We start from the raw sequence: 24641 nt of genomic DNA on the forward strand, positions 1-24641 counted from the left end.
TTTTCAAGGCGGTCTTTCAGTAGCAAAAAAACAGTAACAGGAAAACGAATAGGTCTACGGATAGATGCATGCTTTTATACGATGTACGTATCATGGAAATAGGCACTTGAGATTTATAATTATTAGTTGTACAGTTAGTGCGGTGACACTGGCAATGCGTTTAATTTGAGCTCGAGCTAGGTGGTTTCACCTAAACAGTGTGTGAAAGAGGAAAGGAGAGGGAACAAGAGGGGAGGGGGTGTATGGACCTCACTGGTTACGGGACCTACAGGCACCCCGATTGTGCTCTCATAATTTGTGGAGGTGAGGACAAAAGAAAGGGAAAATTGGAGGAAAGGCCCAGGATTTGATTGTGACGGGGCCCCCGACTCGCCGCCGCTGGTCGGGGTTGTCAAGACTACAAAGGGTGAAGGAAAAGCGGCGGAGCAGTCGACTCAAGACCGGGGTTTCCTGCCAGAGCAGCGGGAGTGTCACAAAACAACCTTTTACTCTTCGTGGGGCCTTAAGCGTTCCCAGGTAACGAATGCATTGAAAGAGTGTCTCTGTCTTGTTTTTCTCAGCATTTAGTACGGGGAAATTACATGTTGGGGGGAAGATTGTCTGCAGCAACATCCGCTTTATTCAGTGTTATATATGCTTACCCACCTACCACTGCTGTATTTCTAACATCTGCACCTAATCACCCTCTTTTTGTAAGCTGCTTGCCTTCCCGTCCTATTATGATTATTGGCCAGACCAGGTAGCTAACATTGCTAGTTAGCTAGCTAATTGTGTTCGTTGTGCACAAATCTATTTTATCAGGATAGCTAACGTAGCTAAATTGCAGCAAAATAACTCAAACCCAATTTGCAATGACGTAAATGGGTTTCTATAGCACAGCCTAGCTAGTCCAGCAGCACCCACTAATTGTGATGCATAAAGCTAACGTTAAACGTGCTAGCTAGCTAATATTAGCTACAACTAACGTCAACATGAAACTACTATCTAGATTCTAGAAGCTGCCCGCGCATAGTTTGGTCTGCAACTAACTAAATAACATACAGGGTGTGCTCAAATGGCTAGCTGGTATTAAACATTTAGCATCCTATTCAATGTTATTCACTAGCTACTGTTTTTTCTAGCTAGCTACATCATAATATCTAGCTATGTGCCATGGCATTGGTTTAGTAGAGGACGTGGTTCATCAACCTACTTCTGTCCTGGCCTATAACTCTACAGACAACTTGTTTACAGTGCGTGAGGCCAGTGGTTACGTTTAGCACCTGGTGTGACAGCACTGTGTTGTCAATAAAAGCTTCATTGGTCTGTAATCGAATAGGCTGTTTCTTCATAAACTGTCATATTTTATACCATAATGAATTTATCACGTCACCACCATCAACATTTTAATTACAGCCAGTAAAACGGAGTAATATTGGTCCAAAAGTATTCAACCCCAAACAATTAGGCTACTGGATGTATAGTAAACTGACTTGGAAAACGAAACTGACCAAATGTGTAACGATATCACTTGTTTCACTGTCACGATTGAAACCTGCCAAATATCATTCAAATCAAAGATTATTGGTCATGTAAACAGATTTGTAGGTGCAGGGAAATCCAGTAGTGGATACATAGCAGTAAAAAAGAAAAAATGCACACAAAATCCAGAAAAACACAAATAAAGAAGTTCAGAAATATCAGAAGGAGCAATGTCAGAGAATGGAATATAAATACATATACAGTACCGGTCAAAAGTTTGGACACCTACTCATTCAAGGGTTTTTCTTTATTTTTACTATTTTCTACATTGTAGAATAATAGAGAACACATCAAAACTATGAAATAACACATGGAATCGTGTAGTAACCAAAAAAGTGTTCAACAAATCAAAATATATTTTAGATTCTTCAAAGTAGCCAACCTTTGCCTTGATAACAGCTTTGCATACTCTTGGCATTCTCTCAACCAGGTTCACCTGGAATGCTTTTCCAACAGTCTTGTAGGAGTTCCCACATATGCTGAGCACTTGTCGGCTGCTTTTCCTTCACTCCGCGGTCCAACTCATTCCAAACCATCTCAATTGGGTTGAGGTCGGGTGATTGTGGAGGCCTGGTCATCTGATGCAGCACTCCATCACACTCCTTCTTGGTCAATTAGCCCTTACACAGCCTGGAGGTGTGTATGGTCATTGTCCTGTTGGAAAACAAATGATAGTCCCACTAAGCACAAACCTAATGGGATGGTTACTTGAACTCTGTGAAGCATTTATTTGGGCTGCAATTTCTGAGGCTGGTAACTCTAATGAACTTGTCCTCTGCCGCAGAGGTAACTCTGGGTCTTCCTTTCCTGTGGCGGTCCTCATGAGAGCGAGTTTCATCATAGCGCTTGATGGTTTTTGCGACTGCACTTGAAGAAACTTTCAACGTTCTTGAAATTTTCCGTATTGACTGACCTTCATGTCTTAAAGTAATGATGGATTGTCGTTTCTCTTTGCTTATTTGAGCTGTTCTTGCCATAATATGGACTTGGTCTTTTACCAAATAAGGCTGTCTTCTGTGTACTACCCCTACCTTGTCACAACACAACTGATTGGCTCAAACGCTTTAAGAAGGAAAGAAATTCCAAAGACTTTTAACAAGGCACACCTGTTAATTGAAATGCATTCCAGGTGACTACCTCATGTAGCTGGTTGAGAGAATGCCACGAGTGTGCAAAGCTGTCATCAAGGCAAAGGGTGGCTACTTTGAAGAATCTCATATAAAATAGATTTGGACTTGTTTAACACTTTTTTTGGTTACTACATGATTCCATATGTTATTTCATAGTTTTGTTGTCTTCACTGTTATTCTACAATGTGGAAAATAGTAAAAACAAAGAAAAACCCTTGAATGAGTAGGTGTGTCCAAACCTTTGACTCGTATTGTACATAAACTCAGCAAAAAAAAATGAAACGTCCTCTCACTGTCAGCTGCATTTATTTTCAGCAAACTTAACATGTGTAAATATTTGTATGAACATAACAGGATTCAACAACTGAGACATTAACTGAACAAGTTCCACAGACATGTGACTAACAGAAATGGAATAATGTGTCCCTGAACAAAGGGGGGGTCAAAATCAAAAGCAACAGTCAGTATCTGGTGTGGCCACCAGCTGCATTAAGTACTGCAGTGCATCTCCTCCTCATGGACTGCACCAGATTTGCCAGTTCTTTCTATGAAATGTTACCCCAATCTTCCACCAAGGCCCCTGCAAGTTCCCAGACCTTTCTGGGGGAATGGCCCTAGCCTTCACCCTCGATCCAACAGGTCCCAGACGTGCTCAATGGGATTGAGATCTGGGCTCTTCGCTGGCCAAAGCAGAACACTGACATTCCTGTCTTGCAGGAAATCACTCACAGAATGAGTAGTATGGCTGGTGGCATTGTCATGCTGGAGGGTCATGTCAGAATGAGCCTGCAGGAAGGGTACCACATGAGGGATGAGGATCTTTCCTGTAATGCCATAACGTTGAGATTGCCTGCAATGACAACAAGCTCAGTCTGATGATGCTGTGACACACCGCCCCAGACCATGACGGACCCTCCACCTCCAAATCGATCCCGCTCCAGAGTACAGGCCTCGGTGTAACGCTCATTCCTTCGACGATAAACGCAAATCCGACCATCATCCCTGGTGAGACAAAACCATTACTCGTCAGAGAAGAGCACTTTTTGTCAGTTCTGTCTGGTCCAGCGACGGTGGGTTTGTGCCCATAGGTGATGTTGTTGCCGGTGATGTCTGGTGAGGACCTGCCTTACAACAGGCCTACAAGCCCTCAGTCCAGCCTCTCTCAGCCTATTGCGGACAGTCTGAGCACTGATGGAGGGATTGTGCGTTCCTGGTGTAACTCGGGCAGTTGTTGTTGCCATCCTGTACCTGTCCCGCAGGTGTGATGTTCGGATGTACCGATCCTGTGCAGGTGTTGTTACACGTGATCTGCCACTGCGAGGATGGTCAGCTGTCCATCCTGTCTCCCTGTAGCGCTGTCTTAGCCATCTCACAGTACGGACATTGAATTTATTGCCCTGGCCACATCTGCAGTCCTCATGCCTCCTTGCAGCATGCCTAAGGCACGTTCACACAGATGAGCAGGGACCCTGGGCATCTTTCTTTCGGTGTTTTTCAGAGTCAGTAGAAAGGCCTCTTTAGTGTTGTAAATTTTCATAACTGTGACCTTAATTGCCTACCGTCTGTAAGCTGTTAGTGTCTTAACGACCGTTCCACAGGTGCATGTTCATTAATTGTTTATGGTTCATTGAACAAGCATTGGAAACAATAATTGTGTCCTTCAAACTTTCCTTTCGTCAAAGAATCCTCCATTTGCAGCAATTACAGCCTTGCAGACCTTTAGCATTCTAGTTGTCAATTTGTTGAGATAATCTGATAAGATTTCACCCCATGCTTCCTGAAGCACCTCCCACAAGTTGGATTGGCTTGATGGGCACTTCTTACATACCATACGGTCAAGCTGCTCCCACAACAGCTCAATAGGGTTGAGATCTGGTGACTGTGCTGGCCACTCCATTATAGACAGAATACCAGCTGACAGCTTCTTCCCTAAATAGTTATTTCATAGTTTGGAGCTGTGCTTTGGGTCATTGTCCTGTTGTAGGAGGAAATTGGCTCCAATTAAGTGCTGCCTGCAGGGTATGGCGTGGTGTTGCAAAATGGAGTGCTAGCCTTCCTTCTTCCAGATCCCTTTTACCCAGTACAAATCTCCCACTTTACCACCACCAAAGCACCCCCAGACCATCACATTGCCTCCACCATGCTTGACAGATGGCGTCAAGCACTCCTCCAGCATCTTTTAATTTTTTCTGCATCTCACTAGTGTTCTTTTTTGTGATCCTAACACCTCAAACTTAGATTTGTCTGTCCATAACACTTTTTTCCAATCTTCCTCTGTCCAGTGTCTGTGTTCTTTTGCCCATCTTAATCTTTTATTTTTATTGGCCAGTGTGAGATATGGCTTTTTCTTTGCAACTCTGCCTAGAAGGCCAGCATCCCGGAGTCACCTCTTCACTGTTGACGTTGAAACTGGTGTTTTGCGGGTACTATTTAATGAAGCTGCCAGTTGAGGACTTGTGAGGCATCTGTTTCTCAAACTAGACACTCTAATTTACTTGTCCTCTTGCTCAGTTATGCACCGGGGCCTCCCTCTCCTCTTTCTATTCTGGTTAGAGACAGTTTTTGCTGTTCTGTGAAGGGAGTAGTACACAGCATTGTACGAGATCTTCAGTTTCTTGGCAATTCCCTGCATGGAATAGCCTTCATTTCTCAGAACAAGAATAGACCGACGAGTTTCAGAAGAAAGTTATTTGTTTCTGGCCATTTTGAGCCTGTAATCGATCCCACAAATGCTGATGCTCCAGATACTGAACTAGTCTAAAGAAGGCCAGTTTTATTGCTTCTTTAATCAGCTCCACAGTTTTCAGCTGTGCTAACATAATTGCAAAGGGTTTTCTAATGATCAATTAGCCTTTTAAAATGCTAAACTTTGATTAGCTAACACAACGTGCCATTGGAACACAGGAGTGATGTCCAGCGCATATATATATATATATATATATATATATATATACACATACATACATACATACATACACACACACACACACACACACACACACACACACACACACACACACACACACACACACACAGTTGAAGTCGGAACATTATATACACCTTAGCCAAATACATTTAAACTCAGTTTTTCACAATTCCTGGCATTTAATCCTAGTAAAAATTCCATGTCTTAGGTCAGTTAGGATCACCACTTTATTTTAAGAATGTGAAATGTCAGAATAATAGTAGAGAGAATGATTTATTTAAGCTTTTATTTCTTTCATCACATTCCCAGTGGGTCAGAAGTTTACATACACTCAATTTAGTATTTGGTAGCCTTGCCTTTAAATTGTTTAACTTGGGTCAAATGTTTCTGGTAGCCTTCCACAAGCTTCCCACAATAAGTTGGGTGAATTTTGGCCCATTCTTCCTGACAGAGCTGGTGTAACTGAGTCAGGTTTGTAGGCCTCCTTGCTCACACACGCTTTTTCAGTTCTGCCCACACATTTGCTATAGGATTGAGGTCAGGGCTTTGTGATGGCCACTCCAATACCTTGACTTTGTTGTCCTTAAGCCATTTTGCCACAACTTTGGAAGTATGCTTGGGGTCATTGTCCATTTGGTTGCAAATGGGTCTTCCAACTTTTAACTTCCTGACTGATGTCATGAGATGTTGCTTCAATATATCCACATAACTTTCTTCCTCATGATACCATCTATTTAGTGAAGTGAACCAGTCCTTCCTGCATCAAAGCACCCCCACAACATGATGCTGCCACTCCTGTGCTTCACGGTTGGGATGGTGTTCTTCGGCTTGCAAGCGTCCCCCTTTTTCCTCCAAACATAACGATGGTCATTATTAGAGGTCGACCGATTAATCGGAATGGCCGATTAATTTGGGCCTATTTCAAGTTTTTATAACAATCGGTAATCTGTATTTTTGGACACCGATTTGCCGTTTTATTTATTTATTTATTTTTTACACCTTTTATTTAACTAGGCAAGTCAGATTAAAAACACATTCTTATTTTCAATGATGGCCTAGGAACGGGGGTTAACTGCCTTGTTCAGGGGCAGAACAACAGATTTTTACCTTGTCACCTCGGGGATTCGTTTTTGCAACCTTCCGGTTACTAGTCCAACGCTCTAACCACCTGCCTTACATTGCACTCCACAAGGAGCCTGCATGGCAGGCTGACTACATGTTACGTGAGGGCAGCAAGAAGCCAAGGTAAGTTGCTAGCTAGCATTAAACTTATCTTATAAAAAACTATCAATCTTAACATAATCACTAGTTAAACTAGTAATATCATCAACCATGTGTAGTTATCTAACGTGTCCTGCGTTGCATATAATCGATGCAGTGCTTGTTAATTTCTCATCAAATCACAGCCTACTTCAACAAACGGGTGATGATTTAACAAGCGCATTTGCGAAAAAAGCACTGTCGTTGCACCAATGTACCTAACCATAAACATCAATGCCTTTCTTTAAAATCAATACACAAGTATATATTTTTAAACCTGCATATTTAGTTAATATTGCCTGCTAACATGAATTTCTTATAACTAGGGATGTGACGTTGTGTTACTTCTCTTGCGTTCCGTGCAAGCAGTCAGGGTATATACATAGCAGTTTGGCCGCCTGGCTCATTGCGAACTGTGTGAAGTCCATTTATTCCTAACAAAGGCCGTAACTAATTTGCCAGAATTGTACATAATTATGACATAACATTGAAGGTTGTGCAAGGTAACAGGAATATTTAGACTTAGGGATGCCACCCATTAGATAAAATACGGAACGGTTCCGTATTTCACTGAAATAATAAATGTTTCGTTTTCGAAATAATCGTTTCCGGATTCAACCATATTAATGACCAAAGGCTCGTATTTCTGTGTGTTATTATGTTATAATTAAGTCTATGATTTGATATTTGATAGAGCAGTCTGACTGAGCGATGGTAGGTAGCAGCAGGCTCGTAAGCATTCATTCAAACAGCACCTTCGTGCGATTTCCAGCAGCTCTTCGCAATTCTTTAAGCATTGCGCTGTTTATGACTTCAACCCCCAAGATTAGGCTGGTGTAACCGATGTGAAATGGCTAGCTAGTTAGCGGGGTGCGCGCTAATAGCGTTTCAAACGTCACTCGCTCTGAGACTTGGGAGTGGTTGTTCCCCTTGCTCTACATGGGTAACACTGCTTCGAGAGTGGCTGTTGTTGATGTGTTCCTGGTTCGAGCCCAGGTAGGAGCGAGGAGAGGTACGGAAGCTATACTGTTACACTGGCAATACTAAAGTGCCTATAAGAACATCCAATAGTCAAAGGTATATGAAATATACTGCTAAAAAAAATAAAGGGAACACTTAAACAACACAATGTAACTCCAAGTCAATCACACTTCTGTGAAATCAAACTGTCCACTTAGGAAGCAACATTGATTGACAATAAATTTCACATGCTGTTGTGCAAATGGAATAGACAACAGGTGGAAATGATAGGCAATAAGCAAGACACCCCCAATAAAGGAGTGGTTCTGCAGGTGGAGACCACAGACCACTTCTCAGTTCCTATGCTTCCTGGCTGATGTTTTGGTCACTTTTGAATGCTGGCGGTGCTTTCACTCTAGTGGTAGCATGAGACGGAGTCTACAACCCACACAAGTGGCTCAGGCAGTGCAGCTCATCCAGGATGGCACATCAATGCGAGCTGTGGCAAGAAGGTTTGCTGTGTCTGTCAGCGTAGTGTCCAGAGCATGGAGGCGCTACCAGGAGACAGGCCAGTACATCAGGAGACGTGGAGGAGGCCATAGGAGGGCAACAACCCAGCAGCAGGACCGCTACCTCCGCCTTTGTGCAAGGAGGAGCAGGAGAAGCACTGCCAGAGCCTTGCAAAATGACCTCCAGCAGGCCACAAATGTGCATGTGTCTGCTCAAACGGTCAGAAACAGACTCCATGAGGGTGGTATGAGGTCCCGACGTCCACAGGTGGGGGTTGTGCTTACAGCCCAACACCGTGCAGGACGTTTGGCATTTGCCAGAGAACACCAAGATTGGCAAATTCGCCACTGGCGCCCTGTGTTCTTCACAGATGAAAGCAGGTTCACACTGAGCATGTGACAGAGTCTGGAGACGCCGTGGAGAACGTTCTGCTGCCTGCAACATCCTCCAGCATGACCGGTTTGGCGGTGGGTCAGTCATGGTGTGGGGTGGCATTTCTTTGGGGGGCCGCACAGCCCTCCATGTGCTCGCCAGAGGTAGCCTGACTGCCATTAGGTACCGAGATGAGATCCTCAGACCCCTTGTGAGACCATATGCTGGTGTGGTTGGCCCTGGGTTCCTCCTAATGCAAGACAATGCTAGACCTCATGTGGCTGGAGTGTGTCAGCAGTTCCTGCAAGAGGAAGGCATTGATGCTATGGACTGGCCCGCCCGTTCCCCAGACCTGAATCCAATTGAGCACATCTGGGACATCATGTCTCGCTCCATCCACCAATGCCACGTTGCACCACAGACTGTTCAGGAGTTGGCGGATGCTTTAGTCCAGGTCTGGGAGGAGATCCCTCTGGAGACCATCCGCCACCTCATCAGGAGCATGCCCAGGTGTTGTAGGGAGGTCATACAGGCACGTGGAGGCCACACACACTACTGAGCCTCATTTTGACTTGTTTTAAGGACATTATATCAAAGTTGGATCAGCCTATAGTGTGGTTTTCCACTTTAATTTTGAGTGTGACTCCAAATCCAGACCTCCATGGGTTGATAAATTGGATTTCCATTGATTATTTTTGTGTGATTTTGTTGTCAGCACATTCAACTATGTAAAGAAAAAAGTATTTAATAAGATTATTTCTTTCATTCAGATCTAGGATGTGTTGTTTAAGTGTTCCCTTTATTTTTTTGAGCAGTGTATAAATCGTATAGAGCGAAATAGTCCTATAATTCCTATAATATCTACAACCTAAAACTTCTTACCTGGGAATATTGAAGACTCATGTTAAAAGGAACCACCAGCTTTCATATGTTCTCATGTTCTGAGGAACTTAAACGTTAGCTTTTTTACATGGCACATATTGCACTTTTACTTTCTTCTCCAACACTTTGTTTTTGCATTATTTAAACCAAATTGAACATGTTTCATTATTTATTTGAGGCTAAATTGATAGTATTTATGTATTATATTAAGTTAAAATAAGTGTTCATTTAGTATTGTTGTAATTGTCATTATTACAAAAAATAAAATAAATTGTCCAATTAATCGGTATCGGGTTTTTGGTCCTCCAATAATCGGCATCGGCAAAATAAAAATCATAATCGGTCGACCTCTAGTTATTATGGCCAAACAGTTCTATTTTTGTTTCATCAGACCAGAGGACATTTCTCTGAAAAGTACGATCTTTGTCCCCATGTGCAGTTTCAAACCGTAGTCTTGCTTTTTATGCCGGTTTTGGAGCAGTGGCTTCTTCCTTGCTGAGCGACCATTCGGGTTATGGCGATATAGGACTCGTTTTACTGTGGATATAGATACTTTTGTACCTGTTTCCTCCAGCATCTTCACAAGGTCCTTTGCTGTTGTTCGGTGATTGATTTGCACTTTTCGCACAAAAGTACGTTCATCTCTAGGAGACAGAACGCATCTCCTTCCTGAGCGGTATAACGGCTGCGTGGTCCCATGGTGTTTATACTTGCATACTTTGTACAGATGAACGTGGTACCTTCAGGTATTTGGAAATTGCTGCCAAGGATGAACCAGACTTGTGGAGGTCAACATTTTTTTGGGGCTGATTTCTTTTGATTTTCCTATGATGTCATGCAAAGAGGCATTGAGTTTGAAGGTAGGCCTTAAAATACATCCACAGGTACACCTCCAATTGACTCAAATGTTGTCAATTAGCCTAACAGAAGCTTCTAAAGCCATGACATAATTTTCTGGATTTTTCCAAGCTGTTTGATGGCACGGTCAATTTAGTGTATGTGAACTTCTGACCCACTGGAATTGTGATACAGTGAATTATAAGTGAAATAATCTGTCTGTAAACAATTGTTAGAAAAATTACGTGTCATGCACAAAGTAGATGTCCTAACTGACTTGCCAAAACTATAGTTTGTTAATAAGACATTTGTGGAGTGGTTTAAATTACGAGTTTTAATGACTCCAACCTAAGTGTTTGTAAACTTCCGACTTCAACTGTGTATATATAATGGTGTGTAAAGACAGTATAGAAATGGTGTGTACAGCAGTAGTTATAAGATGAGCCATGACTAGAATACAGTATATACAGATCCTTCAGGAAGTATTCATACCCCTTGATTTATTTCACATTTAGTTGTTACTTATACCACATTTAGTTGTTACAGCCATCTACACACACTAACCTATAATGACAAAGTGAAAACATGTTTTTAGAATTTTTTTCAAATGTATTGAAAATTAAATACATTATTTACATTACATAAGTATTCACACCCCTGAATCAATACATGTTAGAACCACCTTTGGCAGTGATTACAGCTGTGACTCTTTCTACATACGTCTCTAAGAGCTTTGCACACCTGGATTGTACAATATTTGCACATTATTCTTCATGTTATTCAAGCTCTGTCAAGTTGGTTGTTGATCATTGCTAGACAACCATTTACAAGTCTTGCCATAGATTTTCAAGTCGATTTAAGTCAAAACTGCGACTTGGCCACTCAGGAACATTCAATGTCATCTTGGTAAGCAACTCCAGTGTATATTTGGCCTTGTTTTTTTAGGTTATTGTCCTGCTGAAAGGTGAATTTGTCTCCCAGTGTCTGTGGGAAAGCAGACGTAACCAGGTTTTCTTCCTGGATTTTACCTGTGCGTAGCTCTATTCCGTTTATTTTTATACTCCCAACAAACTCCCTAGTCTTTGCCAATGACAAGCATACCCACAACATGATACAGCCACCACTATGCTTGAAAATATGAAGAGTGGTACTCAGTGATGTGTTGTTTTAGATTTGCCCCGAACATCATTTTGTGTTCAGGAAGTACATTTCTTTGCCACATTTTTTGCGGTTTTACTTTAGTGCCTTACTGCAAATAGAATGCATGTTTTGGAATATTTGTATTCTTTGCGAGGCATTAGAAAACCTCAGTCTTTGTGGTTAAATCTGTATTTGAAATTTGCTGCTAGTCTGAGGGACCTTACAGATAATTATATGTGTGGGGTACAGAGATGAGGTAGGCATAAAAAAAATCATGTTAAACACTGTTATTGCACATAGTGATTCCATGCAACTCATAATGTGACTTGTTAAAACCTCTTACATCTAGACGTTCCGCTAGTAGAACACCTGCTCCAATATCCAATGATGGGCGTGGCGCGAAATACAAAGTCCTCGAAAATCCGAAAACTTCCATTTTTCAAACATATGACTATTTTACACCATTTTAAAGACAAGACTCTCCTTTATCTAACCACACTGTCCGATTTCAAAAAGGCTTTACAGCGAAAGCAAAACATTAGATTATGTCAGCAGAGTACCCAGCCAGAAATAATCAGACACCCATTTTTCAAGCTAGCATATAATGTCACAAAAAACAAAACCACAGCTAAATGCAGCACTAACCTTTGATGATCTTCATCAGATGACACTCCTAGGACATTATGTTATACAATACATGCATGTTTTGTTCAATCAAGTTCATATTTATATCAAAAAACAGCTTTTTACATTAGCATGTGACGTTCAGAACTAGCATACCCACCGAAACTTCCGGTGAATTTACTAAATTACTCACGATAAACGTTCACAAAAAACATAACAATTATTTTAAGAATTATAGATACAGAACTCCTTTATGCAATCGCTATGTCCGATTTTAAAATAGCTTTTCGGTGAAAGCACATTTTTCAATATTCTGAGTAGATAGCTCGCCATCACGGGCTAGCTATTTTGACACCCACCAAGTTTGGCCCTCACCAAACTCAGATTTACTATAAGAAAAATTGGATTACCTTTGCTGTTCTTCGTCAGAATGCACTCCCAGGACTTCTACTTCAATAACAAATGTTGGTTTGGTTCCAAATAATCCATAGCTATATCCAAATAGCGGCATTTTGTTGTGCGTTCAAGACACTATCCGAAGGGTGACGCGCCCGGCGCGTTTCGTGACAAAAAAATTCAAAATATTCCATTACTGTACTTCGAAGCATGTCAAACGCTGTTTAAAATACATTTTTATGCGATTATTTTTTATTTTTTATTTTTTTCTCGTAAAAAAGCAATAATATTCCGACCGGGCGTCGTTGTTTTCGTTCAAAGACTGAAAATAAAAACATGGTGTCGGCTCGTGCACGCGCCCCCAGTCTCATTGTTCTCAGATCGACCACTATCCAAATGCGCTACTGTTTTTCAGCCATGGCCTGCAAAGTCATCATTCACCGTTCTGCCGCCTTCTGAGAGCCTATGGGAGCCGTAGGAAGTGTCACGTTACAGCAGAGATCCTCAGTTTTCAATAAAGAGAGTGTAGAAGGCCAAGAAATGGTCAGAGAGGGCACTTCCTGTAAGGAATCTTCTCAGGTTTTGGCCTGCCAAATGAGTTCTGTTATACTCACAGACACCATTCAAACAGTTTTAGAAACGTTGGAGTGTTTTCTATCCAAAGCTAATAATTATATGCATATTCTAGTTTCTGGGCAGGAGTAATAATCAGATTAAATCGGGTACGTTTTTTATCCGGCCGTGAAAATACTGCCCCCTATCCATAACAAGTTAAGCAAACGTTTACTACAGAACTTAATTAGGCTTGCCATAACAAAAGGGTTGAATAGTTATTGACTCAAGACATTACAGCTTTTCATTTTTAATTAATTTGTAAAAAATCTCTACAAATAAAATTGCACTTTGACATTATGGGTAATTGTGTGTAGCTCAGTAACACAAAATCTAAATTGGATCCATTTTAAATCCAGTCTGTAACACAACAAAATGTGGAAAAAGTCAAAGGGTGTGAATACTTTCTGAAGGCACTGTACATATAAAGTGGGTAAAACAGTATGTAAACATTATTAAAGTGACCAGTGTTAATGACTGAACATAGGGCAGCAGTCTCTAAGTTGCATGGTAGAGTACCGGGTGGTAGATGGCTAGAACAGTGACTAAGGTTCAAGGCCTTGGCTATACAAATTACACTTTTACAAAAGACTGCAGAAGTTGGCTGCAAGCAATTGGTCAATTAAGCACTTTACAGTGTATTTAAAACAGACAATAGACGTGTCACATGGGTCCTCATGAATGATGACCCCATCAAAGTGGCGTCACACCATAATTAGAGTCCCTGTTGATTTAATGCCTTAGAAGGCTGTTAAATACATTTACGTTGAGCTATACCAACCTGTTTTATTCATTTAGTGGGGTGATAAGAAACCACATGGCTGGCTTACCACAGCTTTATAAGATTATTTGTAATCATGTACAATCCATGTAGGCCTACATGGATTCATTGTGATCTTGACATTATTGTGCCACTGTTTTGACCTCATGCTGCTAAGCCTCTGGATAAATACATTTGAATTCAATCACTTTTTGTAAGCACCCCTTTTGATTTGAACGAAACCTTTCATACATATTTGCCAATAGTAGAAGTGCTCAGAAAGTGACTTTTTAAACCTGAATGCCAAAACATTCAAGAGATAAATGTGGTCAAAGGTAAATAAAGGTTAAATAAAATGTCATTAAATGTGGTCAAAGTTGACCTATTTTGCATTCACTGGAAACGATAAACTATTGAGATTGATATTTAAAAGCTTACAAACAGTGTTGTCAAACTGTTTTATAATTGATTGATTTATCTAATTACCATCTGAGGTTTTGGTGTTGTGCTCACCATCTGTTGAGACACAACATGTTCTTGAATACAGGGTGGGCGTCATGTTTTGGCTGATAAATGTATAAAAAAAAAAAATGAAATTTATACTTTGAAATGGTACAACAAACATGGTTGGAGGACCACACATTAGAGAATGTTGACTTGAATGGGAATATAAGTTGGTTTAAATAACACTGTCAATCCTCCATAGGAAACCTATTGAAATATAGATAATAGAATAGACATGACCAGTTAAGTTGACATTTGACGGTGGGTGGACCGGCGGCCATCTTTGTGGTAGTAATTAGAAGTACAAATTTAAATTAAATGTGAATGGTGTACCAGTTAAATTCCAGTGGTCTGAAGGGATAAGTCATTCTATGAATAAATTTCTAGCATGTTGTGTCTCAACCGATGGCGGGCACAACACACAAACTTCAGATGATGTAAAGTAGGGTCTAAGCAACAACAAATAATAATTAATTTAGTTTTTTTTTCTCAAAGAAATTATACAATAGTTTGACAACTCTGTTTGTAAGCTTTTAAAATGATATCAAACTCAACCGTTTATCATTTGCAGTGATAAAGACATGTCTCATAGGACCGGGACGATACCAGTATCGCAATATTGCAAAACTAGGGCTGTTTTCCTAAATAACTTAAATCCACTTTGTGTTTTTTTCCCTTGCCGCAATACTAACAAAAAATGTTAGTATCGTGATACTGGTATCGTCCCTAACCTAATGTCTCTTGGTGTGGTGGGGTATGGAAAATGGGTCAACTTTGAGCACCTCTGTCTCCTGAATGTTTTGGCATTCAGGTCCAAAAAGTCACTTTATGACCACTTTTTCCATGGGCAAACATGTATGGAAAGTTTTGTTTAAATTCACAGGGAAGCGGTCCAAAAATTATTGAACTTATATGAATTTACCTTTTACTCTAGTGCCTTTCGTTTTTGTGCAATTCCGTGGATGTTTGAGTTACATGCGTTATCAGGAATTGAACAAGCACAGCAGTTGACACACACAATACAAATACGGTATATTGTAGCCATTGACGTCTGGACAAATGTTGCCCCTCAAAATCATATAGTTGTGGTTTTGCACTTTTTAGTTTGATACCACTTTACAACAAGTGCCCTAATACCTGTGTATTTATTTACATAGTAGTTACATGGGCAGGTGGGCCTGTAGTGTAATTACAGTATGATGTTATTATGTTGGACATGTTGACACCTGATTTAATTGTATTGCAGATTATATGTGACTATTTCTACAGTAAGACCTACAGTTAGTACAATACTAAAATAGACCATGTGGCATATGTTAAGGAACACAGTGAGAAAGAGTAATGGGTTATGCAATGGTTAACAACAAACCCACTGTACTTACTTTGTCTACAAAAACCCACACAGCATTTTTGGATGTAATAGCCTATGTACAGTATAGGCTATGTGGTCGTTGTGGCACACACAGTTATTTTTGTTTCTTTTTCTGTTCTTTCAGATTTCCACAGGGCTCCTGTAAACAACTGAAGAGAGATGGACTCACATGGATGGAAATACTGGAGAGAAACTGCAAAAGAAAAACAAGAAGAAGCTGATTAAATGGATACCTTACTTTTGGAAATTGGTATGGGAGATGGTCAATTTGAATAATGATTGAAAGAAAAAGAAAATAAGGTAAGACCGAAACATGTTGGAGATCTAGAAGAGCACCAAGATAAACACTGGTGAAGAAGAACTAAAGTTGGGGGAAACTGGGGACCAAATACTTTTCTACAATCCAACTGCATACGTCAAAAATCTAAGGAAATTAGAAAAAATGAGAATTTCAAAAAGTATTAATCTCAACAAGAACACACGAATATCAGTGGATTTTTTCCCCCTTTTGGTTTGAGACATTTATTTGATGAAAGTATTGGTTAGCATTTCTAAGGCTGTTTCTACACAGGTAGTAGCCAAATACATGCAAACCTACATGAGGGAAGCATTATTGTTTCACATAGGCTACTCCTGCCAGAACTGAATAATTTCTGCAATGGCAGTCCAGAAGTCTAAAAGGCAGTGACTCAGTTACTTTTGAGAAGTTTTTGCACATGGGACACCATTGAATCCCACTGCAATTTTATCTTAACTCTGTTTGCCTGTGCTCTTATACAGTGGAAAGGACTTTGAGGCCTATTATTTCAAGTGCTGTTGTCTCTCTTGCACTTGATATTTTCACATTTAGTGCCAAACTGCAACATCTGTATCATATCTTTTTAACATTGAAATCGCTACTACATTTAGTACAAAAAAACGTACATTTTGTTGTAATTTGAACACAGCTCTCTAATTATTACAACTATAATGGAGTTACTCTACATCAGCAGCAGATTTCAGAAGTTCTTTGGAGTTGCATCTAATTGAAAATTATTACTAGTCATTTTCTGCTCAAGCATTCAGTATTTGCTTCATCTTCAATTGCTGCTACAAGTATGATAAAACATTTGTGATAAAGTCACTTGCTTCAACTCTGCTGGACTTTGTTGGACTCTCCACCATCATTTAACTGCAAGCCTACGAAGTCAACTGACACAGTAACTGCCATTACGGAACAAAAAACATTCCCTCAAACAATTCATAAAAATCCATCAAAACATGCAGAATTTCCCCAACAGTCCAGCACCTCCAGCTCTTCCTCCTGGATTTACTAGTAGGGGTGGAGGTGGCTCCTCTTACCCACCACAGTCAACAGATCCCCAGATATCTCCAAGGATGACAGACGACTACACTGGGATGCAACAGCAAACACCCCCAAACCCTCAAAGTCACAGTCGACACCTACTCCATCGAGGGCACCACCACCCTAGTCAGGCTGGCCATATGCTTGCTTATGATGCAAGAAACAGAGCTGGGGAATCATCACACGGTAATATTCACAGTGGCAGTAGTAGCAACCCTTACCAAAAGGAAACAATGGATTATTATTTTGCAATGGGTGGAAAGGACAGACATAGAAGAGGAGGTATGGCATATGGGGCAGGTTTTGGGTACTCAAATATGGATGGACATATACCTCAGCAATACAGACAAACTGGAACTAGCTCCGGATTGTCCTCCGGGATGATGTCTCCCTATCCTTTGGACTATGGTTCGACGGCCGGCTCGGGTGGTAGTAGCAGTGGCAGCAGTGGTGCTGGAGCATTTTCCCCCTCCCATCAGTACAAAATGGGTCAGAACCCTGCTATGCAGCCAGCATCAGGGCCTCAGATGCAGCACCGCCAACATGGACAGAATTACCCTGCCCATCAAGCTCTGCAACATGGACAGCAGCATAGGACTTATCCCATCTCTGGACACAGAATGCCTCCACAGTTCTCACACTACTCCCCACAGGGTAGTGCATCCACAGGGTCATCAGGAATGTACAGCTCCCCACCACAGCGATATCATGATGGGGCCAGCAGTGGTGGTGGATTTGAACCTAAAGTCAACAACTCTCCTAATATGAACTCTAATTCAAACTCAATTTCAAGTTCAGCTACAACAAACAATGTTGGCTCACTGGAGAATGTTGCAAAGAGTTACCACTCTTCAAGTTACCCCTCATACTCCCCACAAACTCATCCACTCCACAAACAAGCCACCCTCCAGCACCGCAATTCTCAGCACAATTTAGGAATAGGTTATGACAACTCTCTCAAAATGCAGCATCATGCCCCTCCACCAGGTTCTGTATACTCTAAACATCACCAATCCACCAATCCCGGAATGCCTCAACAACCGTGTCAAGAAATAGCCAAATCGCCAATGCATTCTCAACCCCAACAGGGCCAGATTAACCAAAACTTCAGCCCTATATCTAACCCCTCTCCAGCTGCCTCTGCAGTGCAGTCTCCCAGTTGTAGCTCCTCACCTTCCCCGTTGATGGGTGTCTCAGAAGGTCATGGAAACCCTTCATGTCCCCCACATGTTCCATCACATCCTCCTCCCCCAAATCCTCGTAGTTGCCGTGGTCGGTTATTGCAGACTATGCCTCAGTTGAGTCCAACACCCAACTCCAACAGCAGCATCAGTAGTTGTGGCAGCAGTGGCAGTAACAAAGCTACTGGTCTGAATACAAGCGCTGGAGGTGGTCACTTAGTCTCAAACCGAAGCAGAATTGCTGCAGGTACAGGAAAAGGATCACATGAAGAAGGGTCATCCTCGTCTGTCTATTCATCTTCTCCTCTTGACAAACTCATGCAAGATCCTGGCTTGAACAGTCTAAATGCGTTGACATCACAGGTAGCGAATTTACCTAATACAGTGCAACATATGCTTCTCACTGACACATTAATGTCACATAGAAGGGGGAAAGATGGACAAAGTCAAATGCTGCAGGCATTACAAGCCATTCCCTCTACTCAACCAAGGAGTCGAAGTGTCAGTGCTGCCTCAAGCAGTGGGATAGGTGGTGGTGAAGGTGCTAGCTCTGAGGCTGGAGGTGATGAAGATTCCTTTCTGGTGTCCGAAAGAGTATCATCAAGGGCCAAAGAGGAACGAGATGAGCCGATTTCTGAGGGGGAAAAATCTAGAATGCGGCAGATGAGTGGTGCAAGCAGTGGATCAGAACCAACTGGCTACTATCCTCCTCCATCTCAGAGTCAAATGTCCATGGGTTCAAGTAAAAATCAATCCCATACTGGAAAGAGGGATCAGGGTTCACAAGGGAAGATGATGTTCACGGAATCTTCTACAAAACAATCTCTGAATCCATCAGATGTTTCTGAAAGAAAGACAACTGAAACCCGGACACCTTCATCGTCATCTCTATCCTCTGCTCCTCAATCTGCTGAGCCTGGTCCATGCGTACATTCTCACCCTCCCGTTTCCTCTACTCCCTCATGCCCCATTCCCTCTCCTGCTCCTCAGTTCCATCCAAACTGTGTTTCTGAGCCTGGTGCCACTGATGTTAATACTAAAAATGGGCTTAGGAAAACAAGGGAAATTAAATATGAAGGAATTAAAGATGAAAGTGGAGGGATGGTTGAAAAAATTGAAAAAGGCTCCCATGGAGAGCAGACCCGAGAGGGACACATGCGACCCGATGGGCAGGACAAAGAAAATAAATTGGATCGATCTTCCTTGCGTAACAAAAAGGCCGATGAGAAGGACGGAAAACGATGTAAGACACGAGATTTGGACAACTCCAGTCAAGATCAAAATATTGAGGAACAGCCAAATGCTGGTGGAGTGGGTGTTATTGTGTCAACTCGTTGTGAGGTAAATAATCCAGAAAAAGCTACACATGCACAAGACAACTGCATAGAGGTGAAACATTCAGACAGCTTCTTTAGAGAGTCTAGTCGTCATAATGGGGAGGAAGGAATGGATTTGAGTGTATATTCCTCTCATCATGAAGTTCCCCAGAAATCTAACTTTGGGCGTTCTGTCCCTCAAAATCATCCCCCCTCAGGTCCTCAAAAATATGGTTACCAAGAGTCACCACATGGTGCTGCCATGGGTTTGAAGAACAGGGGGAGACCTAGTCCAGGGAGTGTAACGGGATCAAATTCAAGGTATCAAGGCTTCCATCAGCCAAAGCCCAATTATGGCCCTGAACACACCAAGGATGTCGCAGGTACTACAGTTGAGGGATCAGTGAGGAGAAGAGAAGGATCAGGAGCAAGAGGACATGATGATAATTCTCAACTCCAGCATCCATTTCCAAGCCTCTTGCAGGAGGTTCTACAGGGTTATCACTTAGACCGGCGCTATGGGCGATCTGAACAGGCACTAACTGCCCATCTCCAGGCTCAAAATATGACTCGGCAACAGTACCAAACCAGGCATCCTTATGGCATGGCTGAAAGTATGAGAACCCAAACTGGAGTTGGAGAGGTCACTTCCCACCCCTCCCGAATGACCAGCCCTGGAAAGCCTCTTCAACTAAATCAGCGCCAGGGGCCTGGATCTGATTTTGTACCAGAATCACCTCAACCCTCCTTGAGGTCTGAAGGAGTAGATACTAAGGGATCTCACAGTGCTTCTTCAGAGAAAAATAAAATGGCAACACCGCAGCGTCACCCCACCCATATGCCACAGTCTACAGAGTTTTTGTCTGGACCTCCACCAAAACACATCAATTTAGCCGACTACTCGTTACCTCACAGGAAACCCCCTTCAGGTCTGCCCAGCTCATCGTCAGCTGTACAGGAACTCCTATTGCAGGAAACAGAGCCGCTAGCAGGCAGTGTTGGAACCATAGGTCAAATTGAGTCTCAAATGTTGACGTCCTCCCTTTTACCTCCATCTAAAGAGCGCCGCTCTGTTATATGTGATGTTTGTCCCAATCGCCGCAGTACACCAGAAAGGGATGGGGAACGTGAAAGAGAGCAGGAAAAAAGTCCAATTGGTGCCTCTGTGATCCAACTGCCATCAACAAATGATCTAGGGAACAGTAAGGAGATGGGAGATAAAAAAGAGGTTGGAGTGAAGGTAGCATCAAAGGAGACTGCAGAGGCTGTCCATCATAGTGGTCTTACAACCAAGGAAACCGATGTTGAGCATCATAACAAGGCTTTACACCCATCTGTGGTTATGAATTCAGAGCCTCTTAGAAGAGGTAAGATTGATTTGACCACCACCATGCCCTCTCGACATCTGCAGCAAACCTCTCACTATCCCTCTACCACTAACCCTCTGTCTCCACCATCAAGACGTCAGTCATACCCACATGGTGTAGATTTATCTACAGGGCATGCCAGTGGCTTTCCTGGTTCCAGGTTTGGTGATACAAGAGAGGGCAATATGATGCCACGTAACCCCCATTTTCACAATCCCTACCACTCACCCCAAGTTCAATTACAAAACCCACAAGCCGCAAACAAATTACAAATGTATACTCACCTCCATGCTCATGACTTGGATGACAGACTTGATTGGGCAGCTACCATTAATAGACCCACCAAGGATATGATGCAGTCCAGTACTTCTCCAGGTAGACATAAACTCAGTCATTCAGAGCAGAGACAAAGAATGCAATCTCCAACTGACATTTTGCACAATCGCCAACCATTCGCTAAACAGCAAGTTCCTCATCAGAACACTTACTATGACATGAAAATGTGGGAGTCAACACACTCTGGTAGAGCGAGTGTAGGGATGATGGAGGGGGACCCTTACCAGAGAAATCAACAGCCACCTCCTGCTGCTCCTCTTGGGTCTGTTGCCCCCCAATTGGTTCCAACAGCTTCACCAGTCTCCAACATTCTTGAATCACCTGTCTCCCAAGTGGTTACAGAGGACATCTTTAAATCACTCCATCCAACACCTACACCTAATTCCATGAAAACAGTTGGTCACAGTATTGGTGGCAATGTCAATTCCGTGATGCCACAGAGCCATCGACCAAATAAAACTGGGGGTTCTGGGGACACTAATCCATTAATGTTGAGGAGGAGAGTTCGATCTTTCATTTCCCCTATCCCTGCCAAGAGGCAGCATCAGGATGTATCACAGCAAAGGAGTGCCCCTAGTTCATATCACTCACCTTTGGCCTACTCTGAATCCAGCCTCCAAAATGACGATGACTCATCCAGTTCAGATATAACTACACTTGGTTCGCCTAATACTCCTTGTCCCACACCTGGACAAAGCACTTATTCACAATCCTCCTCACCTGTTCAGGGTAAAAAGAGTCTGCCTCCAAGAAAAGGGAGAGGTTTGAAACTGGAGGCTATTGTTCAGAAAATTACACCAAATGTGAAGAAATCTACTAACAGCGGCCATACCGATGTTGACTCAAATGATTTTGCTGGATTTTCTCACACTGAAATGTCACAGTTTACTGACACACAGGACGAAGAGGAATGTTTACCTTATCTAGAAGAAAGTCTCTCATTAAGTGACATTATGCCCTACAGAGGGGTTGATGAGACTGGACCGTTACCTCCCACCGCATACCCTTGTGATCCTCACCAGACATCACAAGTTCTTAAACGTGGCACCACAGGAACTGTTACAAGACCTTTGCAGCCAGACTTTGACTTTGGGTTAGGGACTGCAGCATCTAGTACTGGTGATAGAGATAAAGAGATACCCGCTGACTTCACCTTGTTAGGGCCCTTACCCCCACCTCCACCACTACCTTGTCCAGTACAGGGCTCCCCCCCTCCTTCTTCATCTGCCTTGTCTGATATTCAACATTTCACTAATACTTACCAGCAACTTGAGACTCGAAGAGGTGAAAAATCTGCTGCTAACCTTCTGAGACAAAAACTTGAAGAAACTGGGATTGGATTTGATGATTACAGTAGGAGTGACTATTATGGAACCACCCCACCACACCACAGTCAGGCTCAAGGGCACTTACTAAGACAGCCACATCAAACTTCTCCAAGGTCATCTTTGGCAATGACAGGGTCACCACAAGATTCCAAACAATCAGACAATTCTGTACCCAAAGGCTATTTCCCATCAGGCAAGAAGAAGGGAAGGCCTGTTGGAAGTGTGAATAAGCAAAAACGTGCTCAAGCCACCCAGGCCCAGACACAGAATGTGAGCCCAAGTGCTCTGTCTGGCCCACCCATTCAATCTCCTGCAACTGTTAGCCCACAGGTAGCCCCAAGCCCTAGCACTACAGCCTCTGCCCCATCAGTCACTCCTCCGACTGATCAGAAAATGACTCCTCCTGAGATTCCACCAGTCTTGACCCAAGCAGTAAAAGTGGATGCTGAAAGTGAGGACACTCAGCCAGAGACGGAGGTGAAATCAGTCTGCCAGAAACAAGGGGGGGTGAAAGACGAGAGTGAGGTGGTGGGATCAAGAGGCAGGCAGAGGAGGAGAAGAAGAGGAGTAGCAGCAGCGGCGGCCAAAGATGACCTGGAAGCGGCTACAAGAGCAGGGGAATATTTTGATAACAGCAGAGTTTTTCCTGATAATAGCAAGTGTGCCTTTGCTCCATACATACATGTGGAGAGGAAAGTAGCTGAGATAGGAGCCGTGTGCACAATTGTGAATGGTGAAGAGGAAAAGATGAAGGGAGAGCGTGGAGCAGTTGGAGGGAAAGCAAGCAGTAGTGGTATTGAAGCTCTTTTGACCTCAGCTCTTTTGTCTCAACTGCCTAGGAGAGACGGAGAAATTGAGAGGGTCAAAGAGAAGAGGGAACTGGAGGATGTAGACTCTGCCCTCCAGGCAGGAAAGGTTCTACCTTCATCTGAGTACCTTCTACCAGGCCCTGTGATTACTGAATCCATTCATTCTGGCCGTCTTCTCTGCTGCCTGTGCCAGAAATGGGCCAATTACAAAAACCTTGGGGATCTCTATGGACCTTACTACCCTCCTGAATATGCTACAAGGCTTCCCAAGAATCAGCCCCAGATTCGACAGAGTCTTGTAACTACTGGGATGAGTAGAAATGTGCAAAATCTAGACACCATTTCAAATGTGTTGACCACCCAGGGCCCTGAACTGAAAGATGTGCCAACTATCAAGTCCTCAACTTATAGTGATTGCATGTTCAGTCAAGAGACAAATACAACTTCCCCTGCCACTGCTGTTGGCACTGCCTCTCCAGCAGGTGGAGGGGAGATGCTTTATCTGGCCAGCAAACTTGCTAAAACCACCACCAAGACAACAGTTCTTAAGTGGGACATGCCTCCAGAGTTAAAACCAGTTACTGAGCTAAGGAAACAACCCGAACTTCAGAATGATCCCACTTACAGTCAGCAAAACCAACCATGCCAGCAACAGCAGACAGAAGACACTCAACAAAGGCCACAACACAGAAAGCTGACCTCGCACCCGAGATTTAAAAGGAGGCAGAAATCCAGTGAGGATTCCCCAAGAATGGTACCATCCAACAGCAAAGCCTCATTGCCATTCCAGCCTCCTCCCCCAACCTTGGACTCCCTTGGGCCTTTGGCACAGCTGGCCCAACTTCCTCAGATGCCTATAGACCCAGAGGAGCTGTGGGTGCATGAGGCATGCATGGTCTGGACCAGTGGGGTTTACCTGGTCAATGGAAGACTGTATGGCCTACAGGAGGCACTAGATGGTGCCAGAGACACAGTGAGTAATCTTTTTTGTTGTTGACGTCTATACAGTATACAATGTAATGATATTGGTTGCTATATAGAGATTTTTTTCAGCTCAATATACCTAAAGCAGTTCTCAGAAGTCCACAGTTCTAAGTTTAATCGATTTTTGCACTTTCTTCTGTTATTCTCCATGTTATGTCTGTCTGTGTTC

At 42.6% G+C, this 24641-nt stretch overlaps 1 protein-coding gene across 2 annotated transcripts in view; it reads left to right on the forward strand.

The window, feature by feature from the left end:
• The window catches only part of LOC106601207 (transcription factor 20), a 27481-nt gene continuing 2840 nt past the window's right edge, over positions 1–24641 (forward strand). The window contains exons 1-2 of one of the 2 annotated variants that reach the window (XM_082971419.1): positions 1–516; positions 15931–24461. In XM_082971419.1, coding sequence (XP_082827545.1) covers positions 17067–24461 — 7395 coding nt within the window. In that variant the 5' untranslated portion in view covers positions 1–516; positions 15931–17066. The remainder of the gene's footprint in view (positions 517–15930; positions 24462–24641) is intronic. The other variant, XM_014193216.3, reaches the window with a different exon arrangement.

The sequence above is a fragment of the Salmo salar genome, chromosome 03 (genome assembly GCF_965601325.2).
Source record: "Salmo salar chromosome 03, fSalSal1, whole genome shotgun sequence".
Taxonomy (NCBI): Eukaryota; Metazoa; Chordata; class Actinopteri; order Salmoniformes; family Salmonidae; genus Salmo; species Salmo salar.